This window comes from Barbus barbus (genome assembly GCF_936440315.1).
Source record: "Barbus barbus genome assembly, chromosome: 28".
In the NCBI taxonomy this organism is placed as follows: domain Eukaryota; kingdom Metazoa; phylum Chordata; class Actinopteri; order Cypriniformes; family Cyprinidae; genus Barbus; species Barbus barbus.
In genome coordinates, this window is record NC_136756.1 from 28,893,216 (window position 1) to 28,909,580 (window position 16,365).

The 16,365-nt window shown below is 38.4% G+C and overlaps 3 protein-coding genes across 4 annotated transcripts in view; 2 read left to right on the plus strand and 1 right to left on the minus strand.

Annotated features, from left to right (window-relative positions):
- LOC306848635 (synaptic plasticity regulator PANTS-like) overlaps positions 1-16,365 on the plus strand; it is an 806,624-nt gene that overhangs the window by 274,662 nt on the left and 515,597 nt on the right. The gene's annotated exons all lie outside the window — the stretch shown is intronic.
- Positions 1-16,365, plus strand: part of LOC306848613 (phosphatidylinositol 4-kinase alpha-like) — a 50,922-nt gene that overhangs the window by 14,234 nt on the left and 20,323 nt on the right. For both annotated transcript variants that reach the window (XR_013782261.1, XM_079383260.1), the window contains exons 15-24: positions 113-208; positions 290-473; positions 2,714-2,817; positions 3,753-3,921; positions 4,036-4,086; positions 13,641-13,749; positions 13,887-14,023; positions 15,238-15,371; positions 15,466-15,548; positions 16,265-16,335. Coding sequence is in view for 1 of the 2 variants with exons in the window: in XM_079383260.1 (XP_079239386.1) it covers positions 113-208; positions 290-473; positions 2,714-2,817; positions 3,753-3,921; positions 4,036-4,086; positions 13,641-13,749; positions 13,887-14,023; positions 15,238-15,371; positions 15,466-15,548; positions 16,265-16,335 (1,138 nt within the window). In the remaining variant the exon portion in view is untranslated. The remainder of the gene's footprint in view (positions 1-112; positions 209-289; positions 474-2,713; positions 2,818-3,752; positions 3,922-4,035; positions 4,087-13,640; positions 13,750-13,886; positions 14,024-15,237; positions 15,372-15,465; positions 15,549-16,264; positions 16,336-16,365) is intronic.
- On the minus strand, positions 4,870-12,838 carry LOC306848672 (heparin cofactor 2-like). The gene is made up of 5 exons (XM_079383359.1): positions 12,702-12,838; positions 10,832-11,754; positions 7,689-7,962; positions 5,450-5,594; positions 4,870-5,282 (listed from the first exon to the last, which is right to left on the minus strand). The coding sequence occupies exons 2-5, from the start codon at positions 11,751-11,753 to the stop codon at positions 5,091-5,093; spliced, it is 1,533 nt and encodes a 510-aa protein (XP_079239485.1). The 5' UTR covers position 11,754; positions 12,702-12,838; the 3' UTR covers positions 4,870-5,090.

A 16,365-nucleotide genomic window follows, 5' to 3' on the forward strand; every position in this document is an offset into this window, starting at 1 on the left:
GTATCTCAATGATGCTAAAATGAAAATGTGAATTGGATTGCAAGGTTTAGGATATAAACACAACTCCAGATTCATTCTGATTGAAATGTAAATGCGTGCGTGTCGTCTGCAGATGTCTGAAAGCTGGGCTCACGATGGATCCTGTAATAGTGGAGGCGTTTTTAGCCAGCCTGTCAAACCGGCTCTACATCTCCCAGGAAAATGACAAGTGAGGAATCAAACTCTCTCTCTGTCTCTCTGAGTGATGTGCTGGGGTGTTATTGACTCAGGCGGGTGTGTTTCTCCTCAGGGAGGCTCATCTCATCCCGGATCACACCATCCGTGCGCTCGGACACATCGCTGTGGCCATGAGAGACTGTCCGAGAGTGATGGAGCCCATCCTGCAGATCCTGCAGCAGAAGTTCTGCCAGCCGCCCTCGCAGCTAGACGTGCTGATCATAGACCAGCTGGGCTGCATGGTCATTACTGGCAACGTAAGGATCTCATTTACACGCATAATTACAGCTGTTCACTGCACTTATTCTCAGTTGATTCTTTCTTTGTTTGTCTTGTGCGCTTCGCCACCCACAGTGTTGTATGTTTGCATCGTGACTCGTGTCTAATGAATTACGAGGTGTCCATTTTTAAATACAGTAATTCAGAAACTGTGAGCGAACCGTAGAGCATCAATTCGTGGATTGATCTTCCGAATGCATTGCGATTCTCTCTTGAGCTTGGATTTTAACAGCAGATGGCTGTAATAACAGCAGATAAATGTCATTTCACCTCGGCTCAGAATGCCTTTATGACGCGAGATTATTAATGTAAACACAACCCACTGTGAACACCCTTGTAATTCGCTTCAGATTTTATGAATGATTATTTTAGGTTCAAGTGTGTGTAAGGATTTGGAAACAGAGTACGGCTGTTTCTAAAGCATGCAGCGCCATCTGCTGTTCAAAACTAAGCTCAGAAGCGACTCGAGAAAGAATTGCGACGCATTCAGAAAAACTCAGAATCGATGCTGAATCATTTCTGGATTCACGATGCATCGATTTATTTTCCCAGTCCTTTTGGTATATTTGGTATTCGGTCTGATTCTGAATCACTGAATGAGCGGCAAACGCAAGAAATTGTGAAATGAATCCAGTTAAACATAAAAGCTTAGTTTTATTTTGAAAATAGAAATGGATAGACTGTATGTCACGTTGACACGTTGTTAAATTTTACTGGGTGTGTTCTGTAAATCATGGTTAATTGTGTGATAGTCAATATTTTTGATGATAAAATTAAACAGACATTCGAATGTACAGGAAAACCTGTTTAAACTTGCTTTAATTCTTGAAAGCCTTTTGTCTTTGACCCATATACGAGATGTAGGATTGGTCACATGTATATTTGTACTGTATATATTTATTGAAATGAGAAAAATTGCCTTTATGATATATATATATATATATATTTATTTATTTATTTATTTATTTAGTCATTTAGCAGACGCTTTTATCCAAAGCGACTTACAAATGAGGACATAAGAAGCAATCAAAACCAACAAAAGAGCAACAACGTGCAAGTGCTATTACAAGTCTTGGTTAGCCTAACGCAGTACAGATAATTATTATTATTATTGTTATTTTTAATAAAAAGACATAGATAAAATATAATTAGAATAGATAGTGCTAGAGTTAGAGGGTCAAGTAAAGATGGAACAGATGAGTTTTTAGCCGTTTCTTGAAGATGGGTAAGGATTCGGCTGCTCGGATCGAGTTGGGCAGGTCATTCCACCAGATGGGAACAGTTAATGAAAAAGTCCTTGAAAGTGTTTTTCTGTGTTTTTGGGATGGTACAATAATTCGTTGTTCACTTGAAGAACGCAAGCTTCTAGAGGGCACATAAGTCTGAAGTAAAGAATTTAGGTAAAGGGGAGCAGAGCCAGAGGTGGTTCTGTAGGCAAACATTAATGCCTTGAATTTAATGCGAGCAGCTATTGGTAGCCAGTGCAAATTGATGAACAGAGGTGTGACGTGCGTTCTTTTCGGCTCATTAAAGATTAATCTTGCAGCGGCATTTTGGATTAATTGTAGAGGTTTAATAGAATTGGCTGGAAGACCTGCCAAGAGAGCATTGCAATAGTCAAGTCTGGACAGAACAAGAGCCTGAATTATATATATATATAATTATTATTATTTTTTTTCTTCCTAGACTGTGAAACATATTTCATTGGAGTATCCTGCTTTATATGATGCTAGGAAACATTTGTACTCAAAGCACATTAATGGACATTTAAAAAAAATGTTTCTCCTGGAAACGTTTTTAGAATTCTTATCAAATATACAGAAATTTTTATTTTGATAATTGTTCTTGTTTTGACAATCTATTTTTTTCTTTTTTTTTTTTTTTTGTATACAATTCATTGAATTATTCTTGTATTAAGACTTTTAAATCTTATTTCTCGCACAATATGGCAAATCTACAGCATGTTACTTTATTATTAACTTTATTATTATTATTATAAATAGAATGTGTTTGAATTTAAGATGTGGCGCTTCCCATTCTATTTGCTTTGCTTTGTCCTGCGTCTGTCTTGAGGACAGTGAGTGTGTGTGTTACTCACATGGTTGATTTATTTTTTTATTTTTTCACCTGCATTTGGCGGGTTTTAATTCCTGATTTTGATCTAAAACATACTTTGTGTTTTCTAACAGACAGTGTGTGATTTGTGTGTTTACTACAGCAATACATCTATCAGGAGGTCTGGAACCTGTTCCAGCAGATCAGTGTGAAAGCCAGTAATGTGGTGTATTCAGCCACCAAAGACTACAAAGACCACGGATACAGGTGTGTGTGTGTGTGTGTGTGAGCATGTAGACTTTACCTGAAGCATTCATTTTACTGTATTAGAAATGCTTGATAGCAGAAAGTCATTTTAAATGAGGCCTATTTTACGCTATTGTAGCTTTTTTTGTTTTCTTTAAATCCAGTCATAATATATGTCAAGGTTTTCTGCACCAAAAACAATCGCAATTAATTTTTTTATGACCATTTTACAGCCTCTCTCTGAGCTTTAGAATAAATTTAAATTTTAATTAAACAGGCTATTTCATTAGTTTGATTTTTGCAATTGCATCTTTTTAGACTTCTCTGCTAGCTGCAAGCACAAATTTAGATTTTGGATGGACTTATTAATTTCAATATTTATAGTTTATTTTTATTAATAGTTTTGTACAAAATATTTAACATTTTATTTTATTTAATAGAATAATATTACAATTATGTAATAATAGTATAAAATTATATTATAAATGAATAATAGGAAATTATGTAAATATTAATTACCTTTCTTGAATTTATTTAAATGGCCCTTGTGTATGAGCATAATTTACTATTAATAAGTTTGACTTAAAAGTGATAGTTTATATAAAATATTTAACAGAATATTTAATATGAGATGTTATTATATACAATTAAATGTAGTAATAATAAAATTATAATATTATAAATTAATAATAGTGAAATTTTAGAATTTGTGTATTGGCATAATTTACACCGTTAATCATCAGGACAGGTCAAATGACTGAGTATTTAATAGGTGCTAAGTACATTTCTGTCAGTTATTCATGATATTTTACGTGATTCATACTTCTGTGCTGTTTATTCCTTAAAATCCACTTTGTGTGTGTGTGTGTGTCTCTGGTGTGTGTGTGTGTGTCTCTGGTGTGTGTGTGTGTGTGTGTGTGTGTCTCTGGTGTGTGTGTGTGTGTGTGTGTGTGCAGGCACTGCTCTCTAGCTGTGATAAACGCCCTGGCTAATATCGCGGCTAACCTGCAGGGGGAGCAGCTGGTGGACGAGCTGCTGGTCAATCTGCTGGAGCTGTTCGTTCAGCTCGGCCTGGAGGGCAAGAGAGCCAGTGAACGCGCCAGTGATAAAGGACCGGCCCTCAAAGTGAGTCTGTGTTTGAGTCAGTCTGGCTCTACACTTACAGATATTAAAAGGAGGATTCTAGAATGTTTCATTGTGTCTTGAATGTTGTTTTAATTGAGTTATTTTATTTTCTAGGCATCCAGCAGTGCTGGTAATCTAGGCGTCCTCATCCCTGTAATCGCTGTGGTAAGACACACAGACACACACCATATTTAGACATCCGAGTCCCATTTCTTTCTTTTTATATAAGGGGAGGTGCTGCAACGATAAGTTATGATTTCAGTATTAAAATTTAATGATTTTGTATTAACAAAATACTTAATACACTTTATTTTATACCATTTAATAGAATAATATTGCAGTTATATATTTGTTATAATATTCAAAAGGTAATACAATTCCATATAAATTAATATTAAAAATATTAAATATAATTTTCAGTTTTCTATTAAATTGTATAAATACATATTTTAAGTAACTTTGACAAAGGTGATCACTGAGTTGTTGATCACATTGAAACAAATATATAAAATAGCAATATTTTCTTCTAGGCATGTTTTACATCTAATATAATATACAAATGTTAATGGAAAGCAAAAATGTTTCCCTGTTCACTCCCTTTAAATGATTTATGAGTTCTCTCTGGGCTAACATGCTTTTGAAGATCAAAGAGTACATTTGGCAAAAGCAAGAAAGTAGCTAATCAAAGATTGTGTACATAAAGTTAGATAAATCTTGCTCCTTTTTTGTAATCAAAAAATTAAAAATGCAAGAGCTCTTTCTGCTCTTGTTTGATGCTCCATTATTCATGCATCTGTACAGAAATGTAATTAGATCTTGAGCGCCTGTGGTTAGACTTTAACTTCTCTGACAAATATTTACTTGTCTTGCAAAATGTTCTGTCATGTTGTTGTTGTACTCGAGCGTTGATTTTATTCACCCTTTGAACAGATTAATTCAATAAACCAGTCCTCTGATTCATTTTATTTAACAACATGTTCTGCTTCAAAAATACACAGATGTTTGTCTGTTGATAAACTCAGGGTTTTTAAATTTCACTAGCATTTCTTTACAAAACTCACTTCACTTGATAAAACAAAACAACCATTATTCTCACCCGCTTATTTGGCTTTGGTTTCATTGTTATACAGTGATGCATCGGCCATTGCGCTGCTGTATTGTGTATCTGATTAGCTCTGTGAAGGGTCTACCACACGTCCCATGAATACAACGCAGCCTGTACGATGCTCGTAGATGAGGAAGAGGAAGGGGCGGTCCACGATGAAACGCGTCTGTGTCGATAAAGGCATGAATCCGATGTGTGTCATTGCTGCGGCCTCCGTACCTTCTTCATTCACTGTTATGGTGCCCTGATGCTTAAACTGAGAGAAGAGGAGGAGGTTATGATGGTGCAATGAAAGGTCAAAGAGTATGTTTTCGTAAGAGATTAGGCGTAGGTGGCCTTAATTGCTCTCAACACAGCAGTAAAAAGGCCTATTGAACAAATGATGAGTTAAATTGGTTTGGCACATATCCGTTGTTCTCTTACCCGATTGATGATGACCTTCTCGGAAGTCATTGGGGAGAAGTCGCCCTTTTCTGTGAATGGGTCCGTCAGCCCCATTTCCTTCAGGTGGTCAATTAAGTCATAGTTCTGCTCCAGCTTAAACCGAGGGAAAACCACCTCACGAGTCCTAACAGAGAAAGATTTTAAGACCACGCAAAGCCGAAAAGACAACGGAAGAATGATTTAGCCAAGTAGGATGCAGTTCTGGATCAGCATTCTTATTAAACCCTAACATTAAACCATAGACTGAACTACACTCCTCTCCAAAAGTATTGGGACAGTGAGGCCAATTCCTTTATTTTTGCTGTAGACTGAAAACATTTGGGTTTGACGTCAAAAGATGAATATGAGACAAGAGATCAACATTTCAGCTTTTATTTCCATGTATTCACATCTGGGTCTGATAAACACAACTTAGAAGATAGCACCTTTTTTTTTTAACCCACCCATTGCTCATGTGACCAAAAGTATAGGAACAGATTGACTTAAACTAGATCCACTTCCTGCCTGATGAACTCCTTTGTTGCTTTGGCACTATGCATTGGGTCATTATCTTGCTGCATGATGAAGGATCTCCCAATCAGTTTGGTTGCATCTTACTGTAAATTGACAGACAAAATGTTTCTGTAGACTTCTGAGTTTATTTTGCTGCTGCCATCATGTTACATCATCAATTAAGATTAAGGAGCCCTTTCTTTACAGCTGTCACAATGTTTCTGTCATCAACTGCTGACATTTTCCTTGGTCTACCGGTTCGAGGTCTGGTACTTAGTACACCCTGTGGTTTCTTTCTTCTTCAGGACATTCCAAATGGCTGATCTGGCTATGGCCAATGTTTGTGCAATGGCTCTTTCCGTCTTCTCCGCTTCACAAGTGCTTGTTTTGCACCCATAGGCAGCTCTCTGGTTTTCATGTTTACACGTCTAACTATAAATGTAGTCTGCACAGGCAAAACCCAAATCTGAAATTGAGTGCAGACATTCAGTGCTATTTATTGTTTGATTAATCAATGTAATAGGACACACCAGGTAGGGGTGTGCGATATTGAAAAAAAATCTCAATATTTTGGGGGATTTTTTTCGATTATGATAATTAGACAATAGTATTATTGTGCTGATATCGGACTACCGTGGACAGCTGCAGACAAATGAAACCAGTATCAACAAAATTAATCTTTGCAGAAGTTGCATCTGAAGTGGCCTTTAGATGCATTTACACAGTTTAATGCAGCTCAGAGGGACATGGAGTGCTTTGACCTGCAGCTACAAATGCATAATGTTTTGATATTTTAAACATAAAATGTTAAATACTCATATTTGAGATTATTTTAAAATGAATAAAATACTTTGAATGTGAAATAAAAAAAATCGCCAGTAGGTGGCTGCAAGTCACTGTTAATAAGTGAGTCATTGCGAATGAACCGAACCATTTAAACGGTTGATTCATTCAGGAACTAAACATTGTCATGTTGCTCAGAGATGCAAAAACAGTGCTGTGACTGTTTGGAATTATTGTTTGGAAGTATTGTCTAAATTGTAAGTGTCTTAATATTAACTTAGTTTATTGAACTGTTGTATAAAATCAATATCACAATCATGCTTATTTTTGAACCAAAAACGGCGTGCACTCTGTAGGGGCGTTTTGTTTGTTTTTTGCAAAATGCTCAATGTCAAATTGCACATCATTAAAACAACAATTACGATATTAATCGCATATATATATATAAAACGCACACCCCTAACACCAGTGCAACAAAACACACCTGTCAGTCACATGTTCCAATACTTTTGGTCACATGAGAAATGGGTGGGTTCAAACAAAAGGTGCCATCCTCCAAGTTGTGTATCATATCCAGATGAAAATACCTGAAAATAAAAGCTGAAATATTGACCTCTTGTATTATGTTCATCTTTTGATGTCAAAACCAAATGTTTTCAGTCTACAGCAATAATAAAGGAATTGGCCTCACTGTTCCAATACTTTTGGAGGGGAGTGTATATTCCAAACCATAATATGCCACTAAATGTGGAAATTCAGGGAAATGACAGAGTAATAAGAATATTGGTTAACCCTAAACTCCAAAACCAAAAAGGCTATTGATCTAGGAACTTGTCCAACCTGGGGAAATCATGTTAAGCACTTCAAGCCAGTGAGTCAGGACATTAAAGTACCTTGCTGACCTCTTTGCAACTTGGTCTCAAGCCTGCGGCTAGTGCTTTACCTGTTGGTCATGTTGTTAAGCCACTTGCTTATCAGGGTTGGGGAGATCTCCTGCTCCAGGGATCTCATTCCAGAGAGTTTTTGTGGAACAGCGATGATCATGCTGATGTTTCCGGCGTAGGGCAGCTGCAGTATGTCACAGTTGAGCTCGTGGTCAGCCGCTGCCAGGTAACTTCCTTTGTTCTGCATCATGGGAACGCGCACCTGCTTTTTCTCATTGACACGAAATTGCCGGTAGTGTGTCTGTTCCTTCGGGAACTTCTGCTCCCACGTACCTGAATTTGTTGTGCCAGTGAAAACATCACATTGTGGTGTTATTTGAGAGCTGCATGCTTCAGATTTCTAATCTGTTTAAAGCGGGATGTGTACATTTCTGCTTCTGGAGGACCACCTTCCTGCAGAGTTTAGCTCCAGACATAATTAAACACACCTGAACCAGCTAATCAGGGTCTTCAGAATCACTAGAAACTTTCAGGCATGTGTGTTGGAGCTACTTTCTGCAAGAAAGTGATTCTTCAGGAGCAGGATTGGACACCCCTGGTTGAGACAGAAGTTCCTGTTTGCTAAATATCTACAGCAGGTGTATCGAATCCTTCTCCTGGAGGGCCATCATCCAGCAGAGTTTAGCTCCAGCCCTAATTAAGCAGTCTGCAGGACATTGTCCCTCCAGGAGTGGGAGTGGACATCCCTGGTTCAGACAGAAGATGCTTGTTTGAGATGCATCGGCGCTCCGCAGATCGATCGGCATATGATATCAAAGTACCGCTAGAGCAATTCCAGTGCATAAAGAGGAGTCTGCTCTCCCATCGCTTTTGTGCTACTTTGATGTCACACGCCAATCGATCTGCGCAGCGCCAATGCATCTCGAACAAGCCTAAAGTCTTCAGGATAACAAGAAACCTTCATGAACATGTGTTGGAGCAACACTCTAGGGCTGTATCCGAAATCGCCCCCTATACCCTCAAATAGTGCACTATTTGAGGGGACGGCCATTTTAAGTGGTGTTCGAAACCTTAGTGGATGTTCTCGAGTGCACTCATTCAATCCCACAATGCACCGCAAAAACAAGTGTACAAGCGATGTACACTCAACGGCTAGAGAATCCCCAGAATGGACTGCGAGAGTCGCGCGCCGAGTGAATTCCCACGTCTCACCAGAAGATGGCGCCCGCAGCTGAATCATCCATTCATTGATTTTTGAAGCGCTCGTCCACGGCGTAATACAGTGGAATACAACAAAGGTACAAAATTAATTGTAAATTGACTATTAGGGTTTATACATAATTTCCGTGACAGAGTTCAAGATAAATCCTTCAATCTTACTATTGGAGCTGCCCGTTTCAAATGATTATTTAACAGGAAGTAAACTATGCAAAAGCGGCAGTCCTTCCGGTGCATTCAGTGTCCGAATTCACTCACTCGTTTTCATTCACTCCTTCAAGTGAACTATATGAGTGGACTAATGTAGGGAATAGTGAATGAGGGTATAGGGGGCGATTTCAGATACAGCCTAAAGGTACCTGGCCCTCCAGGAGCAGGGTTGAGACACCCCTGGTTGAGACAGAAGTTCCTATTCACCACAATCTACAGTAGTTAGCCCTCAGGGCAGGCAGTTAGGGCCAATATCCTCCATAGTTTAGTTCTCACCCTCTTTAAAAAAACAGGAGCAGGATTGGACATCCGTGGTTGAGACAGAAGTTCCTATTCCCCATATATCTACAGCTGGGGTAGTCAGTCCTGCTCCCGGAGGGCCATCTTCCTGCAGAGTTTAGTTCTCGCCCTCATTAAACACACCTGAATCAGCTAGTCAAGGTCTTCAGGGTTGCAAAATTCTTCAGGCACATGTGTTGGAGCTACAGTCTTCAGAAAGTTGACACTCCAGAAACATGACTGAACACCATTTGTTGAGTCAGATGTTCCTATTTGCCAAATATATACAGTTGGGGGAAGCCAACTTTGCACCCAGAGGGGCATCTTCTAGCACTGTTTAGATCAGGGATCTCCAACCCTGCTCCTGGAGAGCTCCCATCCTGCAGACTTCAGTTCCGACCCTGCTGCAACACACCTGTCTGTAATTATCAAGTAGCCCTGAACACCTTGATTAGCTGGTTCAGGTGTGTTTGATAGGGGTTGGAGCTGAAATCTTCAGGATGGTAGCTCTCCAGGAGCAGGGTTGGAGACCCCTGGTTTAGATCCAGCCCTAATTAAAAACACCTGAAACATCTAATCAAGGTCCTCAGGATCACTAGAAACTTCCAGGCAGGTGTGTTAGTGCTAAACTCTGCAGGGTATTGGCCCTCCAGGAGTGGAAGTGAACAGCCCTGGTAGAGACAGAGCTTCCTGTTCACCAAACATCAGGGGTAGCCAAATCTGCTCCTGCAGGGGTACTGTCCTGCAGTGTTAAACTTCAACAATAAGCAAACACACCTGAACCAGCTAATGAAAGTGTTCAGGATTACTTGACAATTACAGCCAGGTGTTTTGGATCAGGACTGGAGACGAAGTCTGAAGTAAGGTAGCGCCCTAGGAGCAGGATTATTTATGCTGATATACAGATTTATTTGTTGAAAAGACCAGTTTAGGCTGGAATTGTGCTGGTTTATGTTAATTTGGTACTGGTCATGTTGGTGGACGAGCATAGCTACGAGTTTTGCCAGCAAAACTTGTTGTAACCATCGGGGCTGGGGAATCAGGTTCACAAGAAACGATGCTCCATCATGCTCGTTTGACCAGCCTCAATGTGACAATGAAGTCTTGCTGGTTGACCTAGTCAAGATGTTGGCCTATTTAGTCAAGCCAGGGATGTCCAATCCTGCTTCAGGAGGGCCACTGTCCAGTAGAGTTTAGCTCAAACCACAATTAAACACACTTGAATCAAGGTCTTACTAGAAACTTCCAAGCAGGTGTGTTGAGGCAAGTTTGAGCTAGACTCTGCAAGACAGAGGACCTCCAGGACCGAGTTTGAAACCCTGAGTCAGGCTTGCATCAAGCAAAATGTTCAACATTGAACTCAGTGGTAGTACACACAACATTTCACATAGTACATGATTATTTGCTTTAGGATTTGGTACAGACTGTTCAAATGAAGGATTAAACCATTAGTCCTAAAGAGTTTCAGAACTTGAATGGGCTAGAATTGATTCACCTTTGAAGTAGAGATAGTTCAGGAGCATCACTGCCATGTTTGGGTCTACACTCTTCAGCGGTTCCTTTATCAGACCTTTGGTGATCTTCTGAATGCGCTGGTTGGCCTTCACAAGGAAGGCCGGGTCTGCAAAGTCCACAGTCTGTGGCTCTGCAAAGTAGTATGTCTTTGCATCACTGCGGAAAGCCTCATGTATGTGTATGTTACGTTTCACGTACAGGTCATTAACGGAGCGCAAGTTGTAACCGAAGTTCCGTCGGAAGAGCCTATGCGTGAGTTTACGGAACAGCTTGTGCACAGTCGAGTTATCGTAATGAGAACTGGCGTTGATGAATTCGCCAAATCCAAGAGTTTGGTAGAGTTGTTCCTGAGCGGTTGGGCCGACTCCCAGAGCCATCATGCCCATCGCAATGGAGATCCCGACAGGAGCGAGCAGAATGTTGTCTGTCTGGTTAAGTCGGTTGCGCAGTTTTCGATAAAGCCGACACCCGAAGCGGGCGTTGACCACGTTGATGCGCTGTAGGCGAGTTTGCCCATGGAAAAGCCTCAACAGGCGTGCTCGCCGTATTTTGGGGTCACTGGGCTCCCCAAAGAGGTCCAGGTCAGGAGCAGGGGTGGAGATCTCGTCTATATGGTCGCCTTCGCTGTAGTCATCCTCGCCCTCTGCCAAGATCTTATCAAAGTCGATATAGTCTTCATCTTCTAATCCCTCCAGAGGGAGGTCGTTTGTGACTGTGTTCTCCCGATGGAAGTCCAGAGGAATGGAGTCAATGTCTGTGTTCTCTCCATTTGGAGAAAGTCCACGGGCATCCACCAACGTTTTCTTCTCATTTGCATCAAAGTGTGAACTGAGGTCTTTGACCCCAGCCAGAGCGGGGCTGCTCAGGAGAGAGGCTACAACTATAACTGTAACGAACCACATTCTATGGAAACAAGCACAATTGGGAATACTGAACGATTGACAAATTTACATATATTGCATAGACATTTCTCTGAAATATAGCACGCAATGCTCATACGCCATGTGCACATTTACATTTTATTAATTTAGCTTATGGTTTTGTCCAACCCTTACAGAAAAATCACATGTGCAATCACATGCTAATATCACGTGAAACATGTGAAACACATGCAAAATGTGGTTTTGTAACATTTTCATGGTGTAAATGTGTAAAGCCCATGTGATTACATATGAACATGGACATATGTGGACAATAAGTGATCACGTGGAAACGTGACCACATGGGTTTCACACATTTACACCATGAAAATGTTCTGTATGTGTTTCACATATTTCACATGTGATTTTAACATGTGATTGCACATGAAGTTCATATGCTTTTTCTGTATGGGAAAGTAGTGTTAATTTAATAATGCTGCTTTAATATACTTTTATGGTATTCATTTATATTTTAATTATTTTGTTAGCTATATTGTTAGTATTCATTTTAATTCATTTTTTTTTTATAAATTCTTTTTTATATTTTATTTTATAGTTTTTTGTTTTTGCACATTTGGTACTTTAACTACTAACTATTTTTAGTAAGCTGGCAAGACAACCTTTTTGATATTCATTTCATTTGAGTTTTAATTTATTTATTTCAGATAAATTTTTTTCAATATTACTAGTTTTTGTTAACAATAACAACACTGATACAAAATGACTTACAAGTGAAGTAAATCCAAAGCTGTGACCACCATAGACCATTATGAGGGCACCCAATATCCAGAATAGTGGTTGATCAATATATATTTTTTTACAATGATGGTTAAAGCTTTGCTTTTGGTTACTTGCTTAGCTTAATCTCAGAAATATCACACCAGTGTCAATAGTCTTATGAAACCTTTTATGCTAGTTTGAGCTGCTTACCTGCTCTCTCCTTCTGGAATCCTTGTGTTTGTGTGTGTATGGACGGTCCGTTTGTGGATTCGCTCTCCAGCTGGACTTTGAAGTGGCTCTTCACTGATCAAACAGCAGCGAGTTCAAACAGTGCTCACAGATCTTCATCTGACTCATTTAACCCTTGAAATGCACTCAATGTGTTAATACTGGGTGCAAATTAATACAAATATACTGTAAATGGACGCTTAGGACTTGTATTACCATAGTTAAACTGCATAGCTTTTATTCTAATATCCCTGACAACTGTATAATATGTAATCAGGAAATTGGCATACCGTTTCAATGTATGCAGAGAGTTGCAGTTGTTCTGGAAAAGGTTCTTAATGTGATTTGTGACATGACTGAAAACAGTGTTTCCTTGGAGGCTAAATTGTGCTTTTTGCATATTTACCCTGCTAATTTTGTAAATGCAAGCTTACAGATTTTAGTCCTGGCTAAAAGTGCATGGAAATGCAATCAATTGTTGTAATCTTGCTTTGGAAAAACTGACTCATATATGCATGCTTTGAGGAAAAGTATATGTATTTAATGATTTGGACTCCATTTATCCTTTTTTGTGCAATGCAATGAATTGCAAGCAGATAATGTGGAATATTAAGGTTGACTATAAACAAATTCCTGATGTGATGATAATATTGTTACAGTGATCAATAGAGTAATCATTATTAAAGTTATACATTTATGAAAAAAAAAAATTATTTTAAATTTTATATAATATTTTTAAAATATTAATTCATTTTATTTTTTATGTTTGGCTATAATAATAAATGTGTAATAAATGGAATAGAAAAAATGAAATGTACAAACAGTTGCAGCTTTTTTGTGGGGTAAAATCCTTTAAAAGAACTGCTAAAATTTTGATTGATTAAAGTTAAATTAATGTGTTTTGTGTTTGACTGTATGCAGTTGACCCGCCGATTGCCCCCCATTAAAGAGGCCAAACCTCGCCTTCAGAAGCTGTTTAGAGATTTCTGGCTCTATTCTGTGGTCATGGGGTTTGCTGTGGAAGGTTCTGGTAAGAAATTAACATCGTTAGCATCACTGACAGCATGCATCCACCTCATGCACAGTCCTGTGTACTCTTGTGATCTCATAACCTGAGAAGTTCTTTCTGAGATTATTTCTACAGGATTGTGTCTGTGTGTGTTTAAGGTCTGTGGCCTGAGGAATGGTATGAGGGAGTGTGTGAAATCGCTACTAAATCTCCGTTGCTCACGTTTCCCAGTGGAGAACCACTACGTTCAGAACTCCAGTACAACTCGGCTCTGAAGAACGACACGGTTACCCCGGTATCTCAACGATCTCTCAGTGTTGATTTACAGCTGCCAGGTGTTAAAGGGACAGTTCACCCAAAAATGGAAATTCTGTCATCATTTACTCAACCTCAATTTATTCCAAACCTGTATGAATTAGTTTCTTCTGCTGAACGCAAAAGAAGATATTTTGTAGAATATTGGTAACCAAACAGTTGATGGTAGCCATTGACTTCCATAGTATTTTTTTTTTTTTTCGATACTATGGAAGTCAGTGGCTACCGTCAACTGTTTGGTTACCAATATTCTTCAGAATAACTTCTTATGTGCAGAAAAAAATTAACTCCGAAACAACTTGAGATTGAGTGCATGATGCAAGAATTGTTCTTTTTTTTGGGTGAATTGTCTCTGTCTCTTTAAGTCAAACATCTATAATACTGTTATCTCTAACACGAAGTGTTAAAGTTGCATGTGAAAGTGCAGTGTTTGTGCTCCTCAAACCAGATGTGCTGCTGTTTTAGGTTTTCTAACAAACCTGCCATTATTTATTTATATATATATATATATAATATTTTTGGCTCTTTGACAAATAGCTTTTGTTTCTCTTTTGTAAGTCACGTTGGATAAATGCATAAATGTTAATATACATTAATAGATGCATAATTTTCACTTGCTAGATGATAAAACTTGACTTATTTGATTGAACTCCAAACAGTTTTTATAAGAAAAACTGATAAAAAACAAAAGCAAACGACCAAATTTATTTCTTAGAAATGAACTGGATGCCGTTGACTGAACATGCAACGTGTTTCAATCATATGACTTCGATCAATGCTGCAAACTACTTTATCCTTGCATACTTACTGTTTTACATGCAATTTTATTAAAATGACAAGCTGTTTACAGTTTATACTAGTTTGCCATTCTGAACCCAGGCCTTGTTTTGTTTGTTAAAAATCTTCTGGTTACACTTTATTTCAATTGTCCACTTTAGACATTCTACTAACTATAAGTAGCTTTGCAAAAACATGTCAAATAACTGTTATTAGAGTATTAGTAGACTGTAAGGTTAGGGTTAAGGTTAGTAGAATAAGTTGACATGCTCTTGCGAAGTTACTTATGGTTAATAGACTGTCCATCAAATTAAAGTGTGAGCAGATATTAAGCAGAACATCTGCTGCTAGTTGACATGGAGTTACTGATAGTTAGTGGAATGTCAAATTAAACGGTTACCGATCTTGTTTTTGAAGGCGGAGTTAAGTGAACTGCGCAGCACCATCATTAATTTGTTGGATCCGTCCCCTGAAGCTGCCGCCCTCATCAATAAACTGGACTTCGCCATGTGCACTTACCTGCTGTCTGTGTACCGGCTGGAGTATATGAGGTTCCTGACACTTTCTGACTGTCCTCAGAACTGCTCCTCTCGTTGTGGTGATTTAATGTGATTTACCCATCTGTCTCTGTTTCATCTGTTTCAGGATGTTGCACTCGAATGATGCCGACCGCTTCCAGGTGATGTTCAGATACTTTGAGGACAAGGCCATCCAGAAAGACAAATCAGGTTAGAAACTCCACAGAACTGAATGTTGTTCATTTAGTAGATTAAAAATATTTGCAAGAAGCAAAAATCTAGTTGCAGTTATTCAAAGCATGTTTTTCACTAAATGTACATGAAGAATCGTGTATATATATTAATTTATATGTAACAATATGACAATAAACGGTGATATTTAGCTACACTTATTTTTTACTGCAATATTTTGATATGAGAAATGCAGAATGGAGATGAATATTTTTGAGGGATTGAGCGAACAAATAATTTAAATCTGAATTTTGAACCGATTGATTAAAATTGACTAGTTGAACTGAAGAAATGCAATCTCTAACACTGACTCGTCTGTCTTAACTCAGCCATCTGAGGAAAGATTGTGAAACTAATCACAATATGACTTTTAGTTTTTTATTTAGTAAATTCAAAATATTTACAATGAGAAGTAAACTACAATATTTTTGGCTCTTTGAGAAATTGCTATTGTTCCTGTTTTGTAAGTCATGAATGCATAAATGTTAATGTAAGTTATTAGATTTTCAACTGCTGGATGATAAAATATTTTTAACTTGTATGATTTAACCTCCAAACGTTCAAACAGGATCATGAAACAAACTAATCGCATGATCTTTAGGAAACTTCATGGCCAAATAAAAAAACACTCTTCTTCTGCTTAATTTTGTCACTCAAATGATCTTTATCATGTCTCTCTCTGTATCCGTATGCAGGCATGATGCAGTGTGTGATTTGTGTGGGTGATAAAGTCTTTGAGGTTTTCCTGCAGATGATGGCTGAGAAAGTGAGTCGAGCCTTTGAAGGATCTCTCAGC